Here is a 22740-nt window from a genome sequence, read left to right on the forward strand (position 1 = left end):
ATCTGGGATGTACCTAAGTATTTACCATACCAATTTAGGGGAGAAAGCACAAAGACTGGGGTCCGGATTAGTCCAGTCAAACTAGTCAGAAACAGTATAGCACCAGGCAAAAGGTGGGGGAACCATAAAAGCAGATCCTACTTTCCTACAAGAGTCCTCTCAGAGGTCAGTGGGCCTTTCTTGCTAGTCCTCATAGGGGCTGTTCAATTTTGAGATGATACTGGGAAGAAAGTGATGCATTAGATAGCCATGCAGCCTGCACCATATTGCAAGGATAATCATTATCAGCCATGGCATCCCTCTTTCAAATTCTCATTTGTCTCAGATACAATGTCAGTAGGGAGTTAAACCACTTTGAAGTCTGGTTCATTGGTCAAACCTGCCCCAGGCATCCTGCCTCTGGGACTAATGACATAAAAAATGTTGGACAGTACTAAAATAACTTATACTTAAGTTTTGACTAATCATATAGATGTTCAACATAATGCTCATGGTGGCTATCATCTTTGTAGGTCTTCAAAGTTCACCACTCAGAGCTGTATCCTTGTTCCAAAAATTCCATCTCCTCTATGTCTGCCCGCTCTGTACTGTCAAACTCTATCATCCACATCACTCCATTTCCTCTCTATAAGTGACATACATATATACATAAGGATAATAAATGCTAAATGCGTCAATTTGCCTGCAGGTGGAACCCCTCCTACAGACAAAGCTGGCCCAATGGAAATGGGATTGGCCCACAAACAGCATGGTGTATTTAGAATGTGCTTCACTTTGGCCTAATTAGTCACCAGGATGGTGATAAGGAGATGTGGTTAGTTCAAACTGTGGTCCTGTTCATAAAACCTGACTCTTGGCATCAGATGGTTCCGGTGGCCAGAGTAAATTATCAATGATGCGACGTATGATTAACAAGACTGAGGAAACAATGGATTGTACATTTCAAGGGGTATTTTATTCTTTATTGGAAGGAATACACTTTACATCATAATGATATATTTTAGTTGACGCTATGTTGAAGTGTCCACCATCACAGGCATCCGGGGTAGCACACCCTTTAATGCTGAGCTTTTTCACTGGTTTACCTGAAACACAAAGACAGCACACCTCAGTTTCTCATCCTCTAGTGTATTTTGTAAGTTGGTAACACTGTAGAACTGTGCATAACATGCATTTTTTGACTGGGTGAGATAATGTGTGAGTATGAAAAGCTGTACATCACATAGTTTTCATGTTTGATGATTGAACTGACACTTGTTTCTACATAAAGAAGACACAGAACAATGGACTTATTTCTGTTCAGGTATGATACTAAGAACATAATAAGAGAACATAATGTGCTTTTGACTGCACTTGTTCGGAATCTCATACCCAGATGGGTAAATTTCTAAGGGCGAAAATAACACATCTCTAGAATGAACACTTTTGCTGCAATAAGTCACTTCAGTATTATATTATTTGTTCATTATTTGTTCATTGTAGCTTTCTAAAGGGTGGATTGGGCAATAAAACAAGAAATCAAAAGTTTAAACAAATAAAAACCTCTTTCAAGAGTTTATCCTATATTTTCTCAGGTATGCAGTAAGTATATTAGTGGAATTAAGGCATCATTTGCTTAGCTAACAATACATTTTAAGAGCGCATACTTCCACAGCAATAAGTGCAAAACAGCCAGGACACTGAGATATAAGGATAGCAGTGATGTATATTTTATTGGAAAGACAGCAGGTGCACTTAGAGGGGTAATAACTTGGTATGTGGTTATCAAAGCATAATGTTTCATACATATGTGTTGTAATATCATAGCTGCTGTGGCTGTTCAGGATAGCATTTACTTAACCATTGTGCATTTTTATAACTGTTCCCCCCATTGTACATATGGGGGCTCAACAACTTTTTATCTTTTACAGTTCATGGTAAGAAGAAGCTAATCTTGGGGATATTCACTTTGGTTTTCCAGGCAAACAAAAACATTAGCATCTCACACCGGTCTACTGATGACTACATGTTTGCCATCCCCAGGTCGTCCATGCCAAAGCTGTTCCTACTGGCTATCCCTAGCCATTGAAAATGGTGCAAGTGCAGGTCCTAGTTCTGATTGGGTGAATGCTTCTTAAATCTGATTCTTCAACAACATGATCTTTCAAAAATTCTGTATGGGCATGTTTTCAACCAATTACTAGATATTTCATACAGTTAAGGTGATTCTGATCTGGCTGCTACTGATTGTTTGTGACTGGGTGCAAAACCTGCATTGTCTACCTTTCTCTAGTCTGCTCTTGGGGCGTATTTTTTTGCAGTTTTATACCCTGTGATCTTGGTTCACAAGGAGGGTTCTACATTAGACTACGTTAGATATATACATGGGTCTTGTAGGGAAGCCTAATGTAAAGATCTACATTGGTGGTCTCTAGTTGGGGGATAGGTTCAGAAAAGAGAAGCCAAGTAACTGTCAGTGGTGAGGTCTATATGGCCCAGAAACATAAGATCTTCAATAACCAACACTTGCTCATATGGAGCCAGTAAAGGAGAGTAAGATGGACAGGAATGCTAGTTTTTCCTGCTCAGCCCCAGAATCAGTACTCTGGTTAAGTTGTATTTTTTAGCGGAGCTAGATGACAGTTCTACAAAAGAGAATTGCAATAGTCCAACCTAGTGATGATGAGGGCCTGAAATTGGTTTTTTCTAGAGCAGTTCTCCAAGAACTGAGTAATTTTCCTGATTACTTTAAGCATAAGGAAGCAGGTGGTAAGCTTCTCAATATGTAACATAAAAGAGTTTGTCATAAAAAATATTGAACGGAATTATTAGACTTACCTGTGAAAAGTAATTCTGTAGACCCTAAAAACAAATCACTGCGCCCATTATCCCCTACCTATGTAAAACAGTCAAATAGATCCTGGAGAGAAACACATACTGCATTTTTTTAGGGCAATGCATTTGTCAAATTTTTTAGGCTAATGCATTTCGTCACATTTTTAGATGATCTACTTGAAACAAATGCCTTTTCTTTCAAATGGCTGCAAGTGCTGTAGTATTAAACTAGACAAGATGTATCACAGAATTTCACACCTCCATTATTCTCCCACATTTAAAGGTAAAGCATCATAAGAGTTTGCACCCAAGTGACTTATAGTAAATGTGATACAGTGTTCATCACTTGTATACAGAATATGTCACATACATCAGCATTCGGGTACACTACTCTACTCACAAAACCTCAATACCTCACTTCCACCACATTTATAAAAACTGTACAAAACGGCAGACACAATAGGCAACCTTCAAAAACTGAACACACACTAGGCAACCTTCAAAAACGGTACACACTATCGGAAATCTTCTTAGGACAACTACAAGAAGATATCACCACCGGAACATTACTTTCAGCGATGTTCTTGTGGTGATATGCCCTTCTCCATACTTACAAAGTAACAATAAGCCACTTCTTTTGGCTTAACACCGCCTTGTAAATACTACCCCTTTACAGTTAGCGTGAAAGGGGCATGCAGTGGGTGTATCTGTGAGCTTTCCACTGCAACATCCATTGCTTTTGACGCTGCATGAGATTTATAAGAACAGGCATTAGAATGGCGAAATGAGGAGAAATAGCCTCCAGGTGTACATCAAGAATCATGAGGAAGAGAACACTGCATTATCTGGTAACACTTCTTACAATTCAGTATGCAGTCCTAAAATTCCCAATCCGCAAGTTGCAGAAAATCCTATTTCTTCTGATGCTTAGGTATGTTGAAGAGAGAAATATGACATGCTCAGTCGATTCTACCACCTTAGGGCAGAACAGGCAGAATATGTTACAATTGCTAGAGTGACAATTCCATTTGACTGTAAAAGAGCAAATAGGCAAGATCCCCTTGCAGAAGTTAACATAGGAAGGCTTTACAAAGTGGAATTTGATCTCATCCAAGAATGTTTCCAGGTGGTAATCTACTTTGAACTCTGAAAAAGAAACAGTACGATAAGTGGCCATAAGAGGGTATAGAGTTTGTTGTCCGTATACCCGCCAATAGGTGCCTTTTAGCTCAGATTTCAAATGAACTAAGCATCTGTCGGGAAAACCAAAGATTCTTGTACCCAGTCCGGCCCAGCCGATCTTTCCTTTTCTGAAGCCAAGCAATCTTACAGGTCCTCTATGGCCATATGAAATGTCATGAGCTCTGGGGTAACTCAGTCTCAACCTGCACAAAAGTGGCACTCTCCCAGCAGACCCTTGTGTTCTTCGCTCCAAATGCAACTGGTTGTACTAAGAACCAAGAAGAAGTGATGGGAGAGAGCATTCTCAGTGGCAGCAAGCAAACTCTGGAACTCCCTACCCCTTGCTCTCAGATCTATCTCCCTTCTGCTCCCCTTCAGAAAAGCTCTTAAAACCTGGCTTTTTGTGTCTAGCATCTAGCTGGAGAATCTATCTCTTTCTATTTCCTGTGTGTGGATGACTGGTATCTAGCACCTTGATGCCTTAGGGTAATTGCTGCGCTTTCTAACTCTCAAATCAAAAGCAGTATTAACCCAGCTGTGACACTGATGCATCTAAGACCATAATCTGAATGTAGGGGGACAAGCGGGGTTCTAGCTGGCAAGCTACTTAGGTTCCTCATAAAAACTATTATCTATATTCTCTAAGGGTCTAGTGCCCCCAAAGACTATATGTTCTCCACTGTACAGAGTGGCTCCTAGTGCCTGATTTATCAAGGACTGAAGTCACCAGATGAAAAAAAAGGAGCCGCGGTGAGCCCTCAATATAACCCCACAATGTAGTTTGCGTCCACACATCTGCATAATCAATCAGATCATTATGTGAGTGAAACCCCCAGATCATGGAATATCTGAACACTCTTAAGAAGAGCCACTCCACTGAGAGTCGGTTTTGCATGGGTAGTTGGGCAGGTGTTGAAAGCCATGTATTTTGTAATGCTGAGGTTAATCATCAGCCTCTGCTGCTGTCAGAAGGACCGATAACAATCTATGAGAATTTAGAGTTTTATCGGAAATTTTGTTAATAAAAGGGTGTTGTCCGCAAACAATACGGTTGGGATGTTAACCCAGGCACAACGACGGGCGTCACTCTCACATTTCTCAAGCTGTGATACTAAATATATATATATAAAAACAAAAGTATGCCTTTTTGTCCTTTATGCATTACTAAACCATTCATCCGATTGGCATGAAACTTTGGGAAGTTGTTGAGTACACTCCCGCAAAGGTTTCTGGCAAAATAATAATAAAAAAAAAAAAAGTGTTAAAAGTTGATGACAACTGTATATGGCCAGCACACGTGTCGGAAAACCTTCTGATTTATTTGTGTATGCACCAGACAGAAAAACAAAAAATACCGTGCATCCACAAGCACTTGAATAATAAACAGAATTAAAACAACACTTTAAAATGTTTTCCATATTAAAATGAATACGTTTCAATAAAAATGACACATTGTAAATTAAATGTTATCATAACAAGTTTCCTTAAATTTCCTTTCTTCTGAGATCGCAGCAAAGCGCGACGGGTAAGCTAGTCATTAATATATAAGAGAAAGAGGATAGGAGCCAGCACACACCCCTGCCTTACTCCCTGATTATATGGGATGGGATGTGTTAGTTCACCCTGGGGCCCGCATCTGACCTGGGCATAATTGGTTGAATGTAGTTTAGTTAAAACTTCTATGAGATACTCAGGGACCTCCATCTCTGCCAATACCTTCCACAGAGATTCTCTGGGGGCTAGATCAAAAGCAGACTGAAGGTCCAAAAATATAACATAAATTCTGCCACCTCCCCCAAGTGAATGTATATTCATCTCAAAATGCAGCTTTTGGAAAGGTAATTTGAGGACTTGAGGCAGCTTTGTAAACTAAAGAAAATGAAAGAAAATTTGCCTGTACTGTGCTGTTTAAAAGAAAGGAAGGGATGAAGGAAGGAATACATTAAAGAAGTCAGCAAAAAATAAATGCAGGCAGGAAGGGGAGCACAGGAGAGAGGAAATCAATACGTAATGGATGAAATAAGAAAAGAATGTGAAAGAAAGAAATTATGGGGTAGAGGTTGAAAGGAAGTGAACAAAGTGTGATGGATGAATTGAAAGGAGGTAGAAAAGCACAGGGAAGGGTTAAGGATAAGAAAGGAAGAAATTAAAGAAGGGTCGAATGAAGGAGCAGGAAAAAAGAAAGTAAGTAACAGATGAAGGAAGAAGGAAATATTACACTGAGGGAGGAAGAATAGAGAATGAATGAGGAAAGAATAATGGAAAGAAGAAAGTAGGCACGGAGGTACTGGGTCACTGAGGGACAGAGAGAATAAAAACAGTGTAATAATGCAAATAATATTAGAAAACAAAAGATTAAAAAACATTTCTGTGTCCTTAACATGCCATGTATGCTTGTAAAGCACATATATCTTGACACCAAAATAAAAATGCTCTTATCCAACTCAAAAACAACAGTTGATGGACAGAATGCAGAGCAATGTCATACATTCACCCCAGTACAGAGATCTGGGCCTAAATCCATCGTTTTTGTGCACTTCACACCACCCCAGTTCAGACATGGCCATATGCAAATCAGCCTTGACCCTGTGCCTCATGGGAACAGTCCAGTCCGAACTGCGAAGCCATGTCTTTCTTGGATCGGAATCAAGCATCCTAGGTGGGAGTTCTAAAACTCCCGCAAAGATTTTCGGCATATGCGGCATTAAAAGTTATTCACTGGCCTCTGCTGCCAAAGAGAATTCTTAATCCTCCTAATCATCTATAGAGCCGGGCTTAAATTGGGACCTAAGTATCTCTCGGCACGGTTCACGGTCCTCATCAGCCAATCTCCTTAAACCACCCATTTTTAGATGTAAAACTAAAGGAGGAAAACACTGCTGCCTTGGGGACCAAAGCCTGGAACCTGCTACCACCTCAACTAAGATTGCTAAAAACAGAAACACAATTCAGGAAGGCTCTGAAGACTTGGGTATTTAGCACCCCAGACAAATTATGCCTTTCTCTTATTTAGTATCCTTGGGGCCCCTCCTACCTCCAACCAACCAGTGCCAGGATGCTCCTTGCGGAGTGGCAGTCAGCGCTTTACGAATACCAACTTACATTACATTACAAATGAGCCAGGAGGTACAGGGATGGAAAATGACCAAGAGGAGACCAGGGACTAAAACATCCTCTATTTAAAACCAACACTGTGAGAACGCCATCTATAGAGACTCAAGCCCGTCTCAAGTCCACCCCGGTCATACATTCAAACTCCAGTGTCATGACAATCTGCAAATACTTCAGGCCAACACCTGCTGCACTGAGAACATTAGTTAAAGGGGAGCCACACAGTAAGACTACTCCTAGCGAGCCATCCTTAGCAAATCAGGTCAGAGTCTGGAACCTAACTCGCACCATTGTGAGAAGCCGGCCAATGGAAGTACTTCCTGCCCCTTGAAAAGTGGCGCTAATTGCCTCTTGATCCAGCAATCCCCGCAGGGCGAGACCGGGCAAGGACAACCCAAAGTCCTAGGAATATCAACAGCACTGGACTCCCCGAAAGGTAAAATGCAAAAACCCAGAAGGGAAAAAGCAAGGTGACCCAATGGATGAGTGGCAGTGGCCCTCATTACGATCTGTCACTTTCAGAAATTATGGGCCTCATTAGGATTGCGGTGAATCCGCATCCTCCGGGCCGGCGGAAGCCACCGTCGGCCCAGAGGATGCGGATTCACCGCTGCGGTGAAAGGAAAGACCCCCCGCCTGATTAGGATGGCAGGATGGTCATCCGCGGACGTGAAGACCGTCCGACGCTTTTCTGCCGCGGTCCCGCGGCGGAAAAGCTCTAATATGGTGGCGGTGTCTATCAGACACCGCCAGCCATATTAAGATGCATGCGGGAACATTCTTTTCCATGGCGGGTGTTCCGCTGTGGAAAAGCATGTGGTCTTTGGCGTTTGGGGGCCCGTTGCGGGCCCCCAGGGTGTTGGGGGTGGGGGTGCACATGGGGGGTACCTATGGTACCAACCAGCATTTACATGCACAAAGCGGCAGGCACCGCGCGTTGCCTGCCGCTTTGTGCATGTAAATGTAAAACTTGCATTTTAAACCTTGCAGCGGGTGCTGCTTCAAGCACAATTAAATATACAGGATGTGACCGCCAGGGTGGTGGTCACATCCTAATTCGCAGGGAGGGACCGCCACTGCCCCTGCGGACGGTCCCTCCACCTCGGGGGTGGCAGACGGACGCAGGTCCATCCGCCATCCCAATGAAGCCCTACACTCTCAACCAAAGTTCATCTCTTTTTGGACTGGGAAACAATAGTCCCTTGGGGGACCAGAACGCTTACCATCTACTTGACGAGAAATAGCTCACAACTCAATCTGACTGCTCCCACCAAAGTTCTCTCTTATCCTCAATGCTCTCACTCGGCAAACACAGAAACTTGAAATTCAAATGGACACCAATGCAGGCAAAAGCAACAGCTATAAAGAACATAGCAGCCAAAATTGATAACTTAGAAGGAAAGCTGGAAATGTCGAAGAAGCGGTGTTCATGCCTTCCAATCGATGACAAGCTCAGCTCTCTGCCAGACTTTTTTACATCAGTAGTCACAGAATTAAAACAAAGACAAATAGTGATCACAGACAATCATGATCATCGCATAGAGAACAGGGCTCCAACCAAATTAAACACCAACCATCCCACAGTCGATAACAATGAAGATCCCAAATCATGCTCCACATAATCAATGAGTAAAAGGCAAGTCTCCTACCCACGTTAAAAACCAAGCTAGTTACCTTATTGCAGGCACAGACACCCCTCCTACCTCTTCGCAGCAGGCAACTGCAATGACTCAAAATAAAATCCCTTATAACTCAACAGCAACGGGCAAAGCCACGCTTAGGAGCAAAGATCAGACGGACAACCTTGAAGAGAAAGCAGAACCTATTAAATTGCTTTCCAGAAGGGCAAACAAAAACCTCAAGAAGCATTCAAAAAACAATAAACGCTGTCATTGTGTAAAGGAACTACAATTGCGCCTGGAAGCATTAGACGTGGACCCTGGTGCAAAACAGACCCAAAGGTTGACCAAACATGCAATAAGGGACTTTGGGAGATCAATGCAGCCCAAGCAGACATCAGAGCAAATGTAAGAAATAGATACTGGCCGGAAACATACGCCGTTACAATATGGCCAAGGGTCCACACCGGAAAGGATTCAGAAAACAACATCATAGTGCTTATACCTGAATATACATCTCACAGAGGTTTAGATATATTAAATAGGGCTAATATTTTACATGTTCTCAAATATATTCCAGAGTTAATACATCGCACAACAGAAGATCTTATCCGCGTTCAATTCAAGGCCCTGAACAACAATACAACAAGAGAATCAACAATAGCAACATGAAAAAACCAGCACAATAGCCCAAATGATTATGACAGAAAAGGCCTGATTTGCAAAATGGGGCATCAATGTACATGAACCCGAAGAGGAAAAATACCCACACATGCTAACAGGCAGGCGCAGCAACAGAAATACACAGTCACAGAGAAAGTTCATTTTAAGAGGCACAACTCAAGCTGCTTATCCTAAATCATTCTCCAACTTGAGAATACATTTCTCATCTATCTCCTCTGCAACAGGCTGCAAAATAATCAAAAGTGGAAAAGCTGAGCTGCATATATATGATCAGGATGGAGCAGTATTTACACTGTCAGATCGACTATGAAACTGCTCCTAGCCGAAAGAGATCCAACTCGCCTGCGAGCAGACCGAACAAGACCATAAAAATTATTTAATCGAACATGTATAGGCTGAAAACTATGCTACAGAACAGAACTGCCTTAGAATTTTTACAGACAGCGGACCTTGCTGTGTATCGAGGAAACCTGGCTTCTCGCCCTGTGAGGAATTTCAACAACCAGGCTAAAAAGGCATGATGTATTCCGAAGACCATAGGGGGCCTATCATTCTAAGTAAGCTTGGGTACTACCATAACGTCAGCAAAATCCCCAATAAGCACCGACATGGTCCAAGCCTAACACTTGCAAGGCCTGAAATTGAATGTGACCCCAATAACAATCCTGCTCTTGAATGTTTACTTCAATTGCAAAGATCACCCGAGACATGTCAAGATGAGGCAACTGGTTGACACACTTGAAGAGATATTCTGCAACTACCTGAATTGTGGAATAATAATGTTAGGCATCTTCAATACTCATAACCTGGGAACAGAAATAGACATCCTACCACAAAGGAATTGAGCTAGTAATTTGCCTACTAAATTTCTAAACACTTACAGACTAAGGTAGGTACAAGAGGCACAAGCCGCAAACCACGGTACAATTAAAGATTCCAAGGGAAAACCCAAATCAACTATTGATCACATTTTTATGAGCTATTGCCTTCAAGTAAAAGTGGTAGAATTTTCAAAACTAGTACAGCAGACCAGTGATCATATCCCACTGTTCACAGCTATTTCTTTGCAAACAGTTAGCCTGCAGCACATTATTCCCCTGTGCGCATCTAATGGGGAGGAAATACACACATTCCTAAGTCGACTAAAGTAAAAATTGGACAATACTCAACATCGACTACACTAAGGTGAATATATCTGCAAATTGGTCAAAACCGGTGCCCGAGCTGTACCACTTTCTACTAGGCACAAAACCAAACCATTGGTCAGAATACAAAGAAAGGGTGTACTGCCAATTTCAGACAATTGTAAAAAAATCCAACAAAGCAAGACGGCACTGAGAGAAGCCAACTGCAACTACAAACGTGTAAGAGATGAAACTCCAAAAACCGCTGTCAGCCAGGAATACGCACAGAAGAAACATATGGAACTTTAGAAGATTCCCAATGGCTGTATATCCACAGTCTTTCAATGCCAAGTAGACAAGCAGAATTTTGGCTTTACATCAACACGCTGTTCAGGCACAGTGACAACCGGCAAAACGGAGTTTCAAGTCACACATAGATTACCATGTGGAAACACTCTACTGCAAGACTTCTTACTATCCTTTCCAAAGTCTCCTCTTACAAGATCTAATAATGATGAGCGAACACAACCAGTTTACCAATCTGGCTTGAGGGTAGGAGAATCAAAATTGGATAATATTCTAGTCCTAGCCTACCTGGTTGAACAGTCCACCTGGGAAAAACAGCGCTCACTTTTTGCATGCTTCATTGACTATTCTGCGGCATTCGACTGTGTCAGTAAGAATTTTTTTGTCAAAAACTACAAAACTGGGGGATCCCAACCATGCAGTTAAATGGCATAATTTCCTTCTACACCAGAACCTGGGTACGCGTTAAACTAACACCGGACACAGCAACAAAGAAGGTGTACACGGACCGAGGGCTGAAAACAAGGTTGGGTATTGGCATCTTTAATTTTATCTTATATACTGCATGCCTTGGCAAATCAATATCAAAAGCATATTGTTAGCACCATAAATTGGGCTGACCCAACAGTTCTTAATGTTATACGCTGATGGCATGGATTTGATGGACCACACGAAGATGGGCCTGCAAAGAGCACAGGACACAGTAACCACCTACAATGAAAAAAATGAATTGACAGCAACTGCTAGTAAAACAAAGGTAGTGATCTTTGGAAAATATGCTAACAAACTCAAATACCAATGGAGAATGAGCAACCTTAAAATAACTACAGCAACTAAGTATAACTATCTGATTGTTTCGATCATGTGCAATGGCAAGCGTACAGCACATATTGCCTCCATAGAATCAAAAGCCAAGGTAGAGACGTACGCCCTCTGCAAACTCACCTCCAAACTGCGCAGCCCAACAACCGAGCGTATCCAAAAGGTTATAAAAGCCAAGTTACTTCCCTCAATTTCTTACAGGCAATTAGTCTTTCCTGGGTCACTAATTAACACCATGAAGTATGGTTTAGTGTTGCTGGAATTCAGACTAAGCAAACAATCTTATGAACACTGGGCATTGATCATCCGTTACTACCAAGGGACATGTGCAGCCCCTTTAACACAAAGAAAGCAACCCTGAAAGAAATGTTCACCAAAGGCAAAAATACTTAGTCAGACTCTCTATCTACTGGGTCCAAGTCACAAGAATCACAATAAATCTCCAGCAGCAGCTTCTACTAATAAATGTTTACATACATCCCTATCGAAAAGCAAAAATTGAAAAAATGGGAATGCTAACCACACTAATCAAAACTCTGCAAAAAACCAACAAACAAAGCTCGTTGATAATATCAGGAGATTTCAACTGTAACCTACTGATCTCTGACAAGGGTAGATCTAATAAGGTGAAAAGAGCTGCGAATGGGTCCAAACAAGCTCCACTGCGCAATTTACAATCAATGGGCTTAACAATTCTAAACAGTAAAAAAAAACGGTTATTCTTTGCCAGCACCTACCTATACGAGTGGCAAAGTTAAGTCTACTATACACTTTACAATTGTAGGTACCAGCATAATAAACTCTATTGAGGAATACTCAATAGTTCAGCGCATAGAAAGTGACCACTTCCCCCAAATCATACGGATGATCATCGCAGTTCCCAGGGCTGAAAAATTGTGCTCGTTATTGCAAAAACCAGAAAAATTCAATCTCCAGAAAATAAAGTGGAAGGGAGGAGAAACAAAGAACATCCAGTCCACAGATAGCAACTTTGTGACAAAACTCTGGAGTTTAGAACACGGAGACCGTGTAAAAAGCTGGGAAAACCTAATAGAGGACCAGAAGGAAAAGCACTCTGTTCTACTAGGGGCAAAAAGAAACATAAAAGTAAAGCCTGCACCTTGGTTTAACTCCGACTTAAGACTTGAAAAGAGAAAAATAGCCAGGGCGTTAAAGTTCCAACAAAGAATGGTCGCACAGGGAAAAAAATCAAACAATAACATCATCAGAAGTATGAGGAAAAAATACTGGAAAAAGCTGTGGACGGCAAAGGCACTACACAAAAAATCGATCTGGGAAAAACTGTTATTTACGAGTAAAAAATTTAACTCTCGAGACTTTTGGGGCATCATTAACGATTTAAACATAGGTGTAGCACTGCAACAGGAATCCGGAATTGGGGATAGAGTTTGGGGAGACTATGTGAGGTACCTCATTTAAAAAAGGAACCACATAGAAACAAAAAGAACCGAGGTCCATCAATCAATATCGAACAAGACAATTTAAAAGTCATACGCGCCAGCGAAAGAACGCACGAAGACATGAACCTCGAAAAAGATGTTTCCCAACAATATACTCTGACTACCCGCCATATTTAAAAAAGCTAATTCAAAAACTCAAAGCAGAGGGGGCTCCTGGACCAAACGGTCTTCCAACCGCAGTATTTTAAAACTAACGAAGAGTTCTGGACCGAACATTTAACAGTGCTATTTAATCACATTTTTTTAAAAGGAAATATACCTGCTTCTTGGAAAGGAAACATCATCCACCCGATTTATAAGAAAGGAGTTCCAAAACATCCGGGGAATTACAAGTTGATTTCCTTAATTGAAACCAAGATCTACACCTCATGCCTCTTGGAAGAGCTGCAAGATTGGGCAAAATCCAATAACATAATCTCTAGTTACCAAATTGGATTCAGACAAGGGATGTGGACGTTAGCAAATCTGTCCATCTTGGGACTGCTAACGGAGAACGCCCCAAAAAAAACGTCTATACGGGTGCTTTGTTGATATAAAAGCAGCCTTTGACCACGTAAGTAGGACAAGACTATGGGGAAAGTTAAGAAAATGGGGGATGCCGGATAACCTACTAAATGCTATAATTTGTCTGTACAGCGACACATGGGCAAAGGTAAAACATGGGAACGAGTCCAGCCTAACAGAAAAAATTGAAACCCAGGACGGACTAAAACAAGGCTGTGTCCTAGCCCTCAGTCTATTTAACCTATATTTAGCAGACATTGGAAGTAACCTAGAAAAAATTGAGAGTCACGCCCCGAAACTTGGCAATGTTTCAGTTCCAATTCTGCAGTATGAAGACGACATAGTACTACTAAGCAAAACACCAATAGGTCTGCAACGCCTAATGAACATGTTATCATCTTACTTAGCACAAGAAAATTTGGAACTGAACAAAGAAAAAACAAAAGTGCTCCGGCTATTGGAGGGGAAGAAATTAAAATGTAAATTGTCAATCTACGACTCAGTCTTAGAAGAACAGGACTCATACAAGTATTTGGGGATAACCCTTGGAAAAGGCAATTCAAAAAAGAAGCACTCTCTGGCACTTAAAGGAAAGGCACAATCATTAACCTACGCGTATAGGCAACTACAATAAAAAATGGCCGGCCCGAATTACGCCCACCTACTAAAAGTAATGGCGTCACAAATTTTACCTACTCTGTCATACGGGTTAACTACGTGGATAGGAGGGGAGGCAAAAACTTTAAACAACCTACAAAACAAAATCTACAAAGTAGTGTACAATCTGCCACACTCAGCCTCGCCCGCACAAGTCCGCCTTGAATTTGGCCTACAAAACCAAAAATTCCGGTCAATGTCCAACTTTGCCAAACTATGTCATAAAATTCATTCCACCCCAAGTGAGTCAATGGATAAAATCTGCTGGAAGGAAATACATCATCAGGCAAATCAGCCAAATACCAACTCATGGGGAAGCTACCTCAGTACCTGCTTGACCAAATTGGACCTACTAGAAGTATGGAAAAAATAGACCAGGTATCCTTCTGTAAGGTAGCCAACGGTTCAGCGAAAAGGAAATCTCTGTTAGAGGACAAAATATCTCTAATGAAACGGCACCACGCACGGACAGTAATCAGTCACCTCCTATACCCATCAAAAACCATAGGGATACTTAGCCTCACATTTTAGTCTACATTTAAAGAAAGCTTTTGTTGCTTACTGAATGGGCTTGCACTATTCAAAGGATTTAAGACCTTCTTGGAAACATCAAAATGAAAGCCCCCACTGTAGACTGTGTGGTTATCAGAAGGAAACTTTAATGCACTTGTTATGTGCATGTCCAGCTCTATTGGCTTTAAGAAGACAATACCTACGGGCCATCTTTATCACGTTAAAGATCCGCACTTGCCGGCAAGTAATAACAAGCTGGCTAGGAGGCATCTCCTCCATCTTGGCATGTCTTAGACTCAAATTTATGACCAAGGTAACAAAACGGCAACAAGAAATTTAACTGACAAAGGGCTTTTAAAGTCTAACACAAAGAGCGGATCGAGGCTTGAAGGCCGCTGCGGCATAAACAACATTATCAAAGTCTTGCTAAAGTACTTGACATTAACAATATACTGGATTGGACTAAATAAGATTGGTGTTGTCTCTTTTACCAGCGACAGAATATTTATTCTTTTATATTGCACAAAACTTTGTAATTTTAATCTGTTCGAAGATTATAACGATTTTTATTAATCACACAATAAAATTAACTTGAAGACTCTCTATCTACTGCCCCCACTGAATTTCACTTTGACTTGTCACTTGGGGAATTTTATTAATCAACCGGGATTTCTAAAAAACAGTTTAAGGAAATGAAAAACACCATTATCCAAGCGAGATGACTTGGGGTTTATAGAGTCCTTTAGTAGCAACATTGGGATTTTAGCCAGTTCCTACAAGGATAAATTGAGGCAGCCATATCTTGAATCCGTTCTGAATGAATCAATTCTAAAGAAATCCTGCCAGTCAGACTAATGGTCATGCCAATAAAAAACATAAATATTCACTGGAAATACCTAGAGGCAGTCACCTATTGCAGATTGTGTCATCGCTACGAGGAGTTTTTGGCCCACCTAGTTTGTATTTGCCCTCGACTGAGTCATGCATGCTGTACTTTATTGAAACCTTTGTTTTATTATAGGGCACCTGTAACTGCCTAGACACAATGAAACTCCTTTTTAACTTTGAGATCCCTGTGGAACGGGCCAAATGAGCACAATTTGCATTTAAACTTAAAGAACTTAAGCCTTGGTCTAAAGGCAGACCTTAGGCCCAATTTTGCTGCATGTATTACATTTTCTGGATTCCTATTTTTTTTGCCCTATGTAACTGGTCGAAATTTACTAAATGAAATGATACAAGGTTGTTTTTATTAACGACCGAAGATTCAGGCTTGTGTGGACGAGATGATCCTTTATCATCGAATAGTACTCCCAGATATTTGAAAGTTCTTACCTGTTCTAATGGCAAGTTTTGGAGGAACCATTTATGCTGATACTTTGATTTTAGGTTTTTGTTAACCTCCATAATTTCTGTCTTGGCCTCGCTTATAACCATACCATTGTCTTGGGAGTAACTTGAGATCTTATTTATCAGGCATGTGTAGCCCAGCCTTTGTTAGGCTTAATAGGATAACATTGTCTGCATATAACAGATTTGATATATGAGTACCAGCTAATGTTGGTGGATAGGTATTCATTACATCCATTGCTTGTGTTAGGTCCAATAGAAACAGATTAAAAAGCAATAGGGCCAGACACACTCATGCTTTAGGCCACTGGAAGTTGGAATTTCCTTAGATACATACAAGCTATCACCCATCCGAACTCTTACCCAGGTCTCTGAACAGAGTAGTTGGACCGATTTTAAGAGGGAATTGGAATTCTTTGCTCTTTCAACTTCTGCCACACTAGTTGCCTTTGGACAGAATCAAAAGCCAATTTAAAGTTCACATAGCACAGATACAACGGTTGTTTTATTTTTTGCAGCATATTTATTCATTAATACGAATAACACCAATATGTTTGTTGTGGTTCCTAATCCTTGTATGAACCCCGTTTGTTTCAGAGGGATTTTCTGTTTCTCCATTGTCCATGTGGTTAATTCTGCGAGTAGGACTCCAGAAAATAATTTAGCTTCAGTATCCTGTAAGGCAATTAATCAGTAAATACCAGGGTGTGCCCAATCTCCTTTTTTATATATTGGTGATATTAACAAGCCCTGCCTTATCTTCAGATATTGTTGATGTTTCGACATTTTCCTTAAACACCTTTGTGAGATATTCTGCCTATAAAGCCGGACTTTTTGGTATAATGCGAATGGATTGCCATTGGGACCAGAGGCACCATCTTCATGTTTTTCAATTACTTTGCGTACTTGATTGGGTGTTATATCAATTTTGTAGTCAAGATCCTTTATTAACACATCAATTACCTTCATAGTGTAGTCCTTTTGGTGATTTCACAGTTGGAGCTAAGGTGTGTTGTCAAAAATCTGATCTAATCTTGTTTACTTAATGTAGATGCCACAGCTTTTTCGGAGGTTTGTGATAAACCATTTATCATTTTCCCAAAATCCCTGGACTTTGCTTTGTTTTGTTCCTCCCAGATTAGCTTTTGCAGGTTACAATTAATACTTTTAAAACGTAGAACCATAACATTTAGGCGTTTTTTTTATCTGTCTCCGAAGTCTATTACTAGATCTTCTCAGTATCCGCGTCAAGTGTAATAACTTGATTTTATATCTCGGTTCGCCATGTCTATTTTGGAACTTCTTATAATGAGGTTTACATTCATATGTATTTACTTGTTTTTTATGAAGTTCACCCATCTTTCCATTGCAGTCAAACGTTCTTTTTCAAAGCATTCTTTAACCAAATTTCGAGCCAGCTTGTAAGTTTGTTCCTTGGAGTCTTTTTTCCAGTATAGTCTCCTGTAATTAGTTGTTCCCATCTTGCCAGGGACCGTTGCACACATTTTATGTTGCATATAATGCAGCTTTATAACAAATATTTGCTGGCTATGGTTGCTATCAATCACTTTTTCCATATGGAAAGATGAAAATTTGTTAAAAATATTCAAAGATGGGGGCGTGGCTTGGAGAGCCAGCATGGCGGACGTGCTCTCGACGAGCTCCCTCCGGCCCGCCGATTATCCGCCGATTATCCTGGTCCCCACAGCCATTTTCGGCTCGAAGTGTTGCCTGACCCTTGCTGTTTCCCGGCCCGGGGCTCCAGTGGTGTTTTTCGGTGCCCGTACTTGTTTCCTGGAGCCTGGTGACCCGGGTGCGGAGGGGCCTGTCCGCGGCTAGTGACGCCGGGGCCTGGAGTATTGCGGCTGCCCGGCCTTGTGAGAGGGCAGACCTTGCCTCGGGGTGACTTCTGGGGCCCAGTCTATTTTGGCTGCAAGCGGAGGGGGGAAGCCTCGGCTCTGCTGCTGCTGACTGGCGGTGACGGTGAGCGGAGTGGCTGCCTCGTCAAGGAGCGGGCAGCCGGTGGAGTTTGGAGGCCCCACTGACAGCGGTGGTGACTGGGCCTGGAGAGAAATGGGCTGGCGGCCGAGGCGCGCCGGGCCCAGTGAGCGGAGGCCCCCGCTTCACTTGCAGTGCGTGTTGGGACCCCCGGCTCACTTTCTCCTGTTGGGAGTGGGCAGCATGGGCAACAGGGTAAGTAGAGGCCCAGGAGCCGAGAGCTGTGGCACCGGTGCGCCTGGTGAGGCAGTGTTGCCGAGCGGCCTGCTATGATCATCGGCCCCTGCGGCGGTCGCGCTGGGAGTGCCGCCGCCTGGCGGAGACAACGGACACGGGGCGCGACGAGTCCTTGGGGCCATTTGGTGGATTGTGGCACCGGTCTGCCGGGTGAAACGGTGTGGTGGAGTGGCCTGCCCTGAACTTCGGCCCCCGCGGCGGGCGCGCTGGGAGCACAGTCGCCTTGAGGAGACCACGGACATGGTATGTGGTGGATCCCTGGGGCCTTTTGGTGGATTAGCAGTGGAGCCAGGATCGGCATGGGAAAGCCGGCTGGGGCCCAATGACTCTCCTGAAAATACCTAGGGCCGTCCCTGGGAGGCCTTCCATTCCTTGGCGGGGGGTGCGTTGGTGCCTGGCTGTGGTGGGCCCTTCCCCGGCTCGGCTAGACTCTCAGTTGCACCTGCTGCGTGGCCACTGGTGCTGGTGGTGGCGGTAGAGTGGGTGCCCCCTCTCCAGGTGAGTGTTGGTTGGAACAGTGCCTAGTGGAGTGGCCGGCCTGAGACCAGTGGCCATGATGAGAGGGAAGGGTGGCACGGCGCTCCATGGGCCCATTGACAAATACACTGAGCCTGGTGGGGGAGCTGGGGCACCTGGGGGATGGCAGGAACCCGGGCCGGACAATGTGGCCCTAATGGCGGCGAGCACGCAGTCCCGGGACATGCTTCAGGCGGGGATCGGAGCAGTGGGGGCTGATGTGTCGTTCCTGCGTAATGCAGTTTCCCGCATCTCTGAGGCGAAGGGGAGAATCTCAGGAGTTGAGGACAACGTCGGTGCCCTGAAACGGCAGGTAGCCAAGATGGAGGGGGTCCAGCAGGGGCTGGCCCTGCGGGTCGAGGATGCAGAAGGGCGCTCGCGGCGCAATAATTTGTGCTTTGTTGGCTTTCCGGAGGGCTGCGAGAAGGGGGACATGGAAGCCTTTTTGACCCGCTGGTTGGAGAGCTGGCTTCCCCCTGAGGCTCTGTCCCGTTGCTTTGTAGTGGAGCGGGCTCACCGGGCTCCCATCCAGAAACCACCGTAGGGGTCCCGCACGCGAACGGTCATTGTGAAGCTGCTGAACTACCATGACCGCGATGTCATCTTGAAGCAGGCTAGGCTTCGGGAACCGATCTTATTTGAGAACACTCGCATTATGGTTTTCCCGGATTACACACGTCTAGTTCAGCAGCAGCGTCAGTCCTTCCAGGCAGCTAAGGCCCGTCTTCGTGAACTTAAGCTCCCCTATGCTCTCTTCTTCCCGGCCCGACTGAGAGTGGTGTTCCAAACTTGCACACATTTCTTTGATACACTGGAGGAGGTTTTTCAGTGGACTGATGAGACCGTGCAGGTACGGCCACATACACCGCCTGGACTGCATGCTGACTCCTCAGCTAGGGGAGCTCCATCTGGGAACGCTAGGGGCTCCCGCCGAGAAGGGAACTGTCGGTCCAGATCGTGGCAGCGCTCCGGCCCTGGTGGGGCAGATGATCCGTGACCCCCGGCATCCAAACATTGAGCAGTGACTTTGGGATTGGCTTGCTATATATGCTCTGTGCTGCTCTGCTTAGGCCCTTCTGCTGATATGGTTTGGCTCTGACTTTGAGTGGTTGGCTGTGGGGAAAGGTTTCTGATGTGGGCCGCTCTCATTCCCCCCCTTTCTTAGGGTTTGGTGGTGGAAGGGGGTAGGTCTAGGAGGTATGGTTTGTTGGGAGGGGATCCATTGGCGTGGGGGACCCCGGGACCCGCGTTGAGGCTGGGGTACCCACCAAGCCGCGACAGATACTTCAACAGTTTTGAGGTATGGGGGTGGGGGGTGGGGGTTGGGAGTTTCTGGTTGGGGATGGTGTGATTTGCACAGCTTGGGGGGCCCAGAATTTCACTTTTTGTTCTGTCCTTTTGTCCGTATGTAAATGAATTCCTTGAAGCGACTCTCAGATGATGCCTTGTGTTAATACGCCCAGGGGGGCCCGGGCACCCTGCGTGTCCTTAGCTGGAACGTTCGGGGTGTTTTGGATAAAATCAAGCGTGGGGCTGTGTTGCGACAGGCGAAGCGTGTAGGGGCTGACATCCTTCTGCTCCAGGAAACACACCTGTTGGGCACTAAGGTATTGTACCTGCAGAGATTTGGCTACCAACAGGTTTACCATGCTGGGTTTGCGCTGGGGTCCAGGGGCGTTGCTATCCTGGTTGATTGTAGGGTCCCTTACACCCACACAAAGCTCTGGCAGGACATGCAGGGGAGATATGTAGTGGTATAGGGGGTGGTGGGAGGGACTCCCATAGTCTTGGGCTGTGTATATGCCCCGCCGCCTTTGCAATGGTCCCTCATAGAGAAGCTATACACTGTGTGGGCTGATGTCCCTGATATGCTGATGGTGATTGGTGGTGATTGGAATGATGTTATGGATACTGTTAGGGACAGGTTCCAGCGGGGGGCGAGGTGCCGGTGGGCCGCCCCACAAAGCTCCAGGGTTTGGTCGCTGGTATGGACTGGATTGATTCATGGAGGCATACTCATGGCGCTGCGTGCGAATATACATACGTTTTGGCGGTGCATGGGTCCTTCTCAAGACTTGACTACATTTTCATTCCCAGGGCAAGGGTGGGCTGCCTGGAGTCAGCGATGATCCATCCCCGGGGTCTCTCGGATTATTCCCCGGTGTCAGTGGAGCTGCAGCTAGGTTGGGGGAGACAGCCGTTTCGGTGGCGCATGTCAGTGTGGCATTTTCAGCAGGAGGACTATAGGCGACGTATGCGGGAGGCTGCTGTCTGCCTACCTTACATTTAACATGGGCTCTGTTGAGGGGGCCACCACGCTATGGGAAGCCCTGAAACCTACACTGAGGGGAGTGGATATCGCCTGGTGTGTGGAGGCGTGGAAGTGCAAACGAGAGGCATTTGTGCGTGCGGAGGTTGAGGTGGGGGACTTGGAGCGCAGTAGTAGACAGACGGGTGAGGATTGTGATGTGAGTCAACTCCTGATGGCGCAACAGTCTTATGCTGCGTTACTTATGGACGAGGCTCGTCAGATGTGGCTTGCCACATGTAGTAGAATCTGCCAGTGGGGAGATAAGTCCAGCAAAATGTTGCATAGGCTCTGTCAAGGGGTCTTTCATGCGCAGCAGTTACCAGGGCTACTGGATGATGCAGGGGAACCATTGACGGACCCCGGTAGCCTGGCCGACAGCTTCGCGCGGTATTATGCAGAGCTCTATGCCCCGCTGGAGTGTCTCCTGCCTGCCCAGATTGATAAGTTCCTGGCGGATCTGCCTCCCAAGGCTGTGGCGGATGACGTGCGCGACAAGTTAGATCTTCCCCTGTCAGCTGAGGAACTTGGCACTGCACTGGAAGAGCTGAACTCTGGGAAGGCCCCTGGTCCAAATGGCTTCCCCAGTGAATTTTTAAAGAAATATAATACCCAACTGGCTCCTCACTATCGGGGGGCCATGGAGGAGGCTAGGGATCAGCGTAGGCTTCCCCTAGACTGGAGGCATGCGGAGGTAGTGTTATTCCATAAGCCGGGATGGCCCCCAGAGCAGCACTCCTCCTATCGCCCCATCTCGCTTCTCAATGTGGAGGCCAAAGTGCTGGCCAATAGGCTCCTTCCATATATATTAGACCTGGTGAATCCCGATCAGGCTGGCTTTATGCCGCAAAGGGGGACCATAAACAATATTAGATGAGCCCATGTGGCGATGGAGGCGATTAGGGTAATGGGCAGCAGGCGGGGCTTCACCTGGCCGATATTGGCAGAGCATTTGATAGGTGTGGAGGGTATACTTGGCTTGGTAGTTTAGTCATCCCTGTTCCCATGACGCACTGGGAAAGGGACAGACTGATTTGCATATAGCCAGGTTCTGAGCTGGGATGGTGCAGTGAGATAAATAACGGTGATGGATCAAGCCCTGATCTTAGGACTGGGTAAGAGTGGTCTGCTTAATTCAAACACTCTGTTCATCACCACCCCCTTTTCTGAATCATTTACCATTTATGGCAGATCGGCCATCTTTAAGATGGTGGCGCTCCCGCGCCTGCTTTATCAACTCCAGAACCACCCCTATCCGATTTCTCTGAGCTGGTTTCGTCAGGTCAGTTCTCACTTCTGACAGTTCTTGTGGGATGGGGGTGCGGTTCGGGTGGAGCTGTGCATGTCTTTCCTCTCCACTTACTGTGGCGGACTTGCCACGTCAGACGTTCTCTTCTACTATCAGGCCTCTCATTTATTGGTGTTGAATGAATGGTGGTACGGTGACCGTGCGGATCCGGCTTATGCCATGGAGCGCTTCTTGATGGGCTCCAATACGCTTCATACTATCCTTT

The 22740-nt window shown here is 44.5% G+C and overlaps 1 protein-coding gene across 1 annotated transcript in view; it reads right to left on the minus strand.

The window, feature by feature from the left end:
• Window positions 1-954: 954 nt before the first annotated feature.
• The window catches only part of LOC147701037 (phospholipase A2 inhibitor and Ly6/PLAUR domain-containing protein-like), a 108228-nt gene continuing 86442 nt past the window's right edge, over window positions 955-22740 (minus strand). Inside the window, exon 5 of the mRNA XM_086929297.1 lies at window positions 955-1085. Coding sequence (XP_086785423.1) covers window positions 955-1085 — 131 coding nt within the window. The remainder of the gene's footprint in view (window positions 1086-22740) is intronic.

The sequence above is a fragment of the Lissotriton vulgaris genome, chromosome 7 (genome assembly GCF_964263255.1).
Source record: "Lissotriton vulgaris chromosome 7, aLisVul1.2, whole genome shotgun sequence".
Classification (NCBI taxonomy): Eukaryota; Metazoa; Chordata; class Amphibia; order Caudata; family Salamandridae; genus Lissotriton; species Lissotriton vulgaris.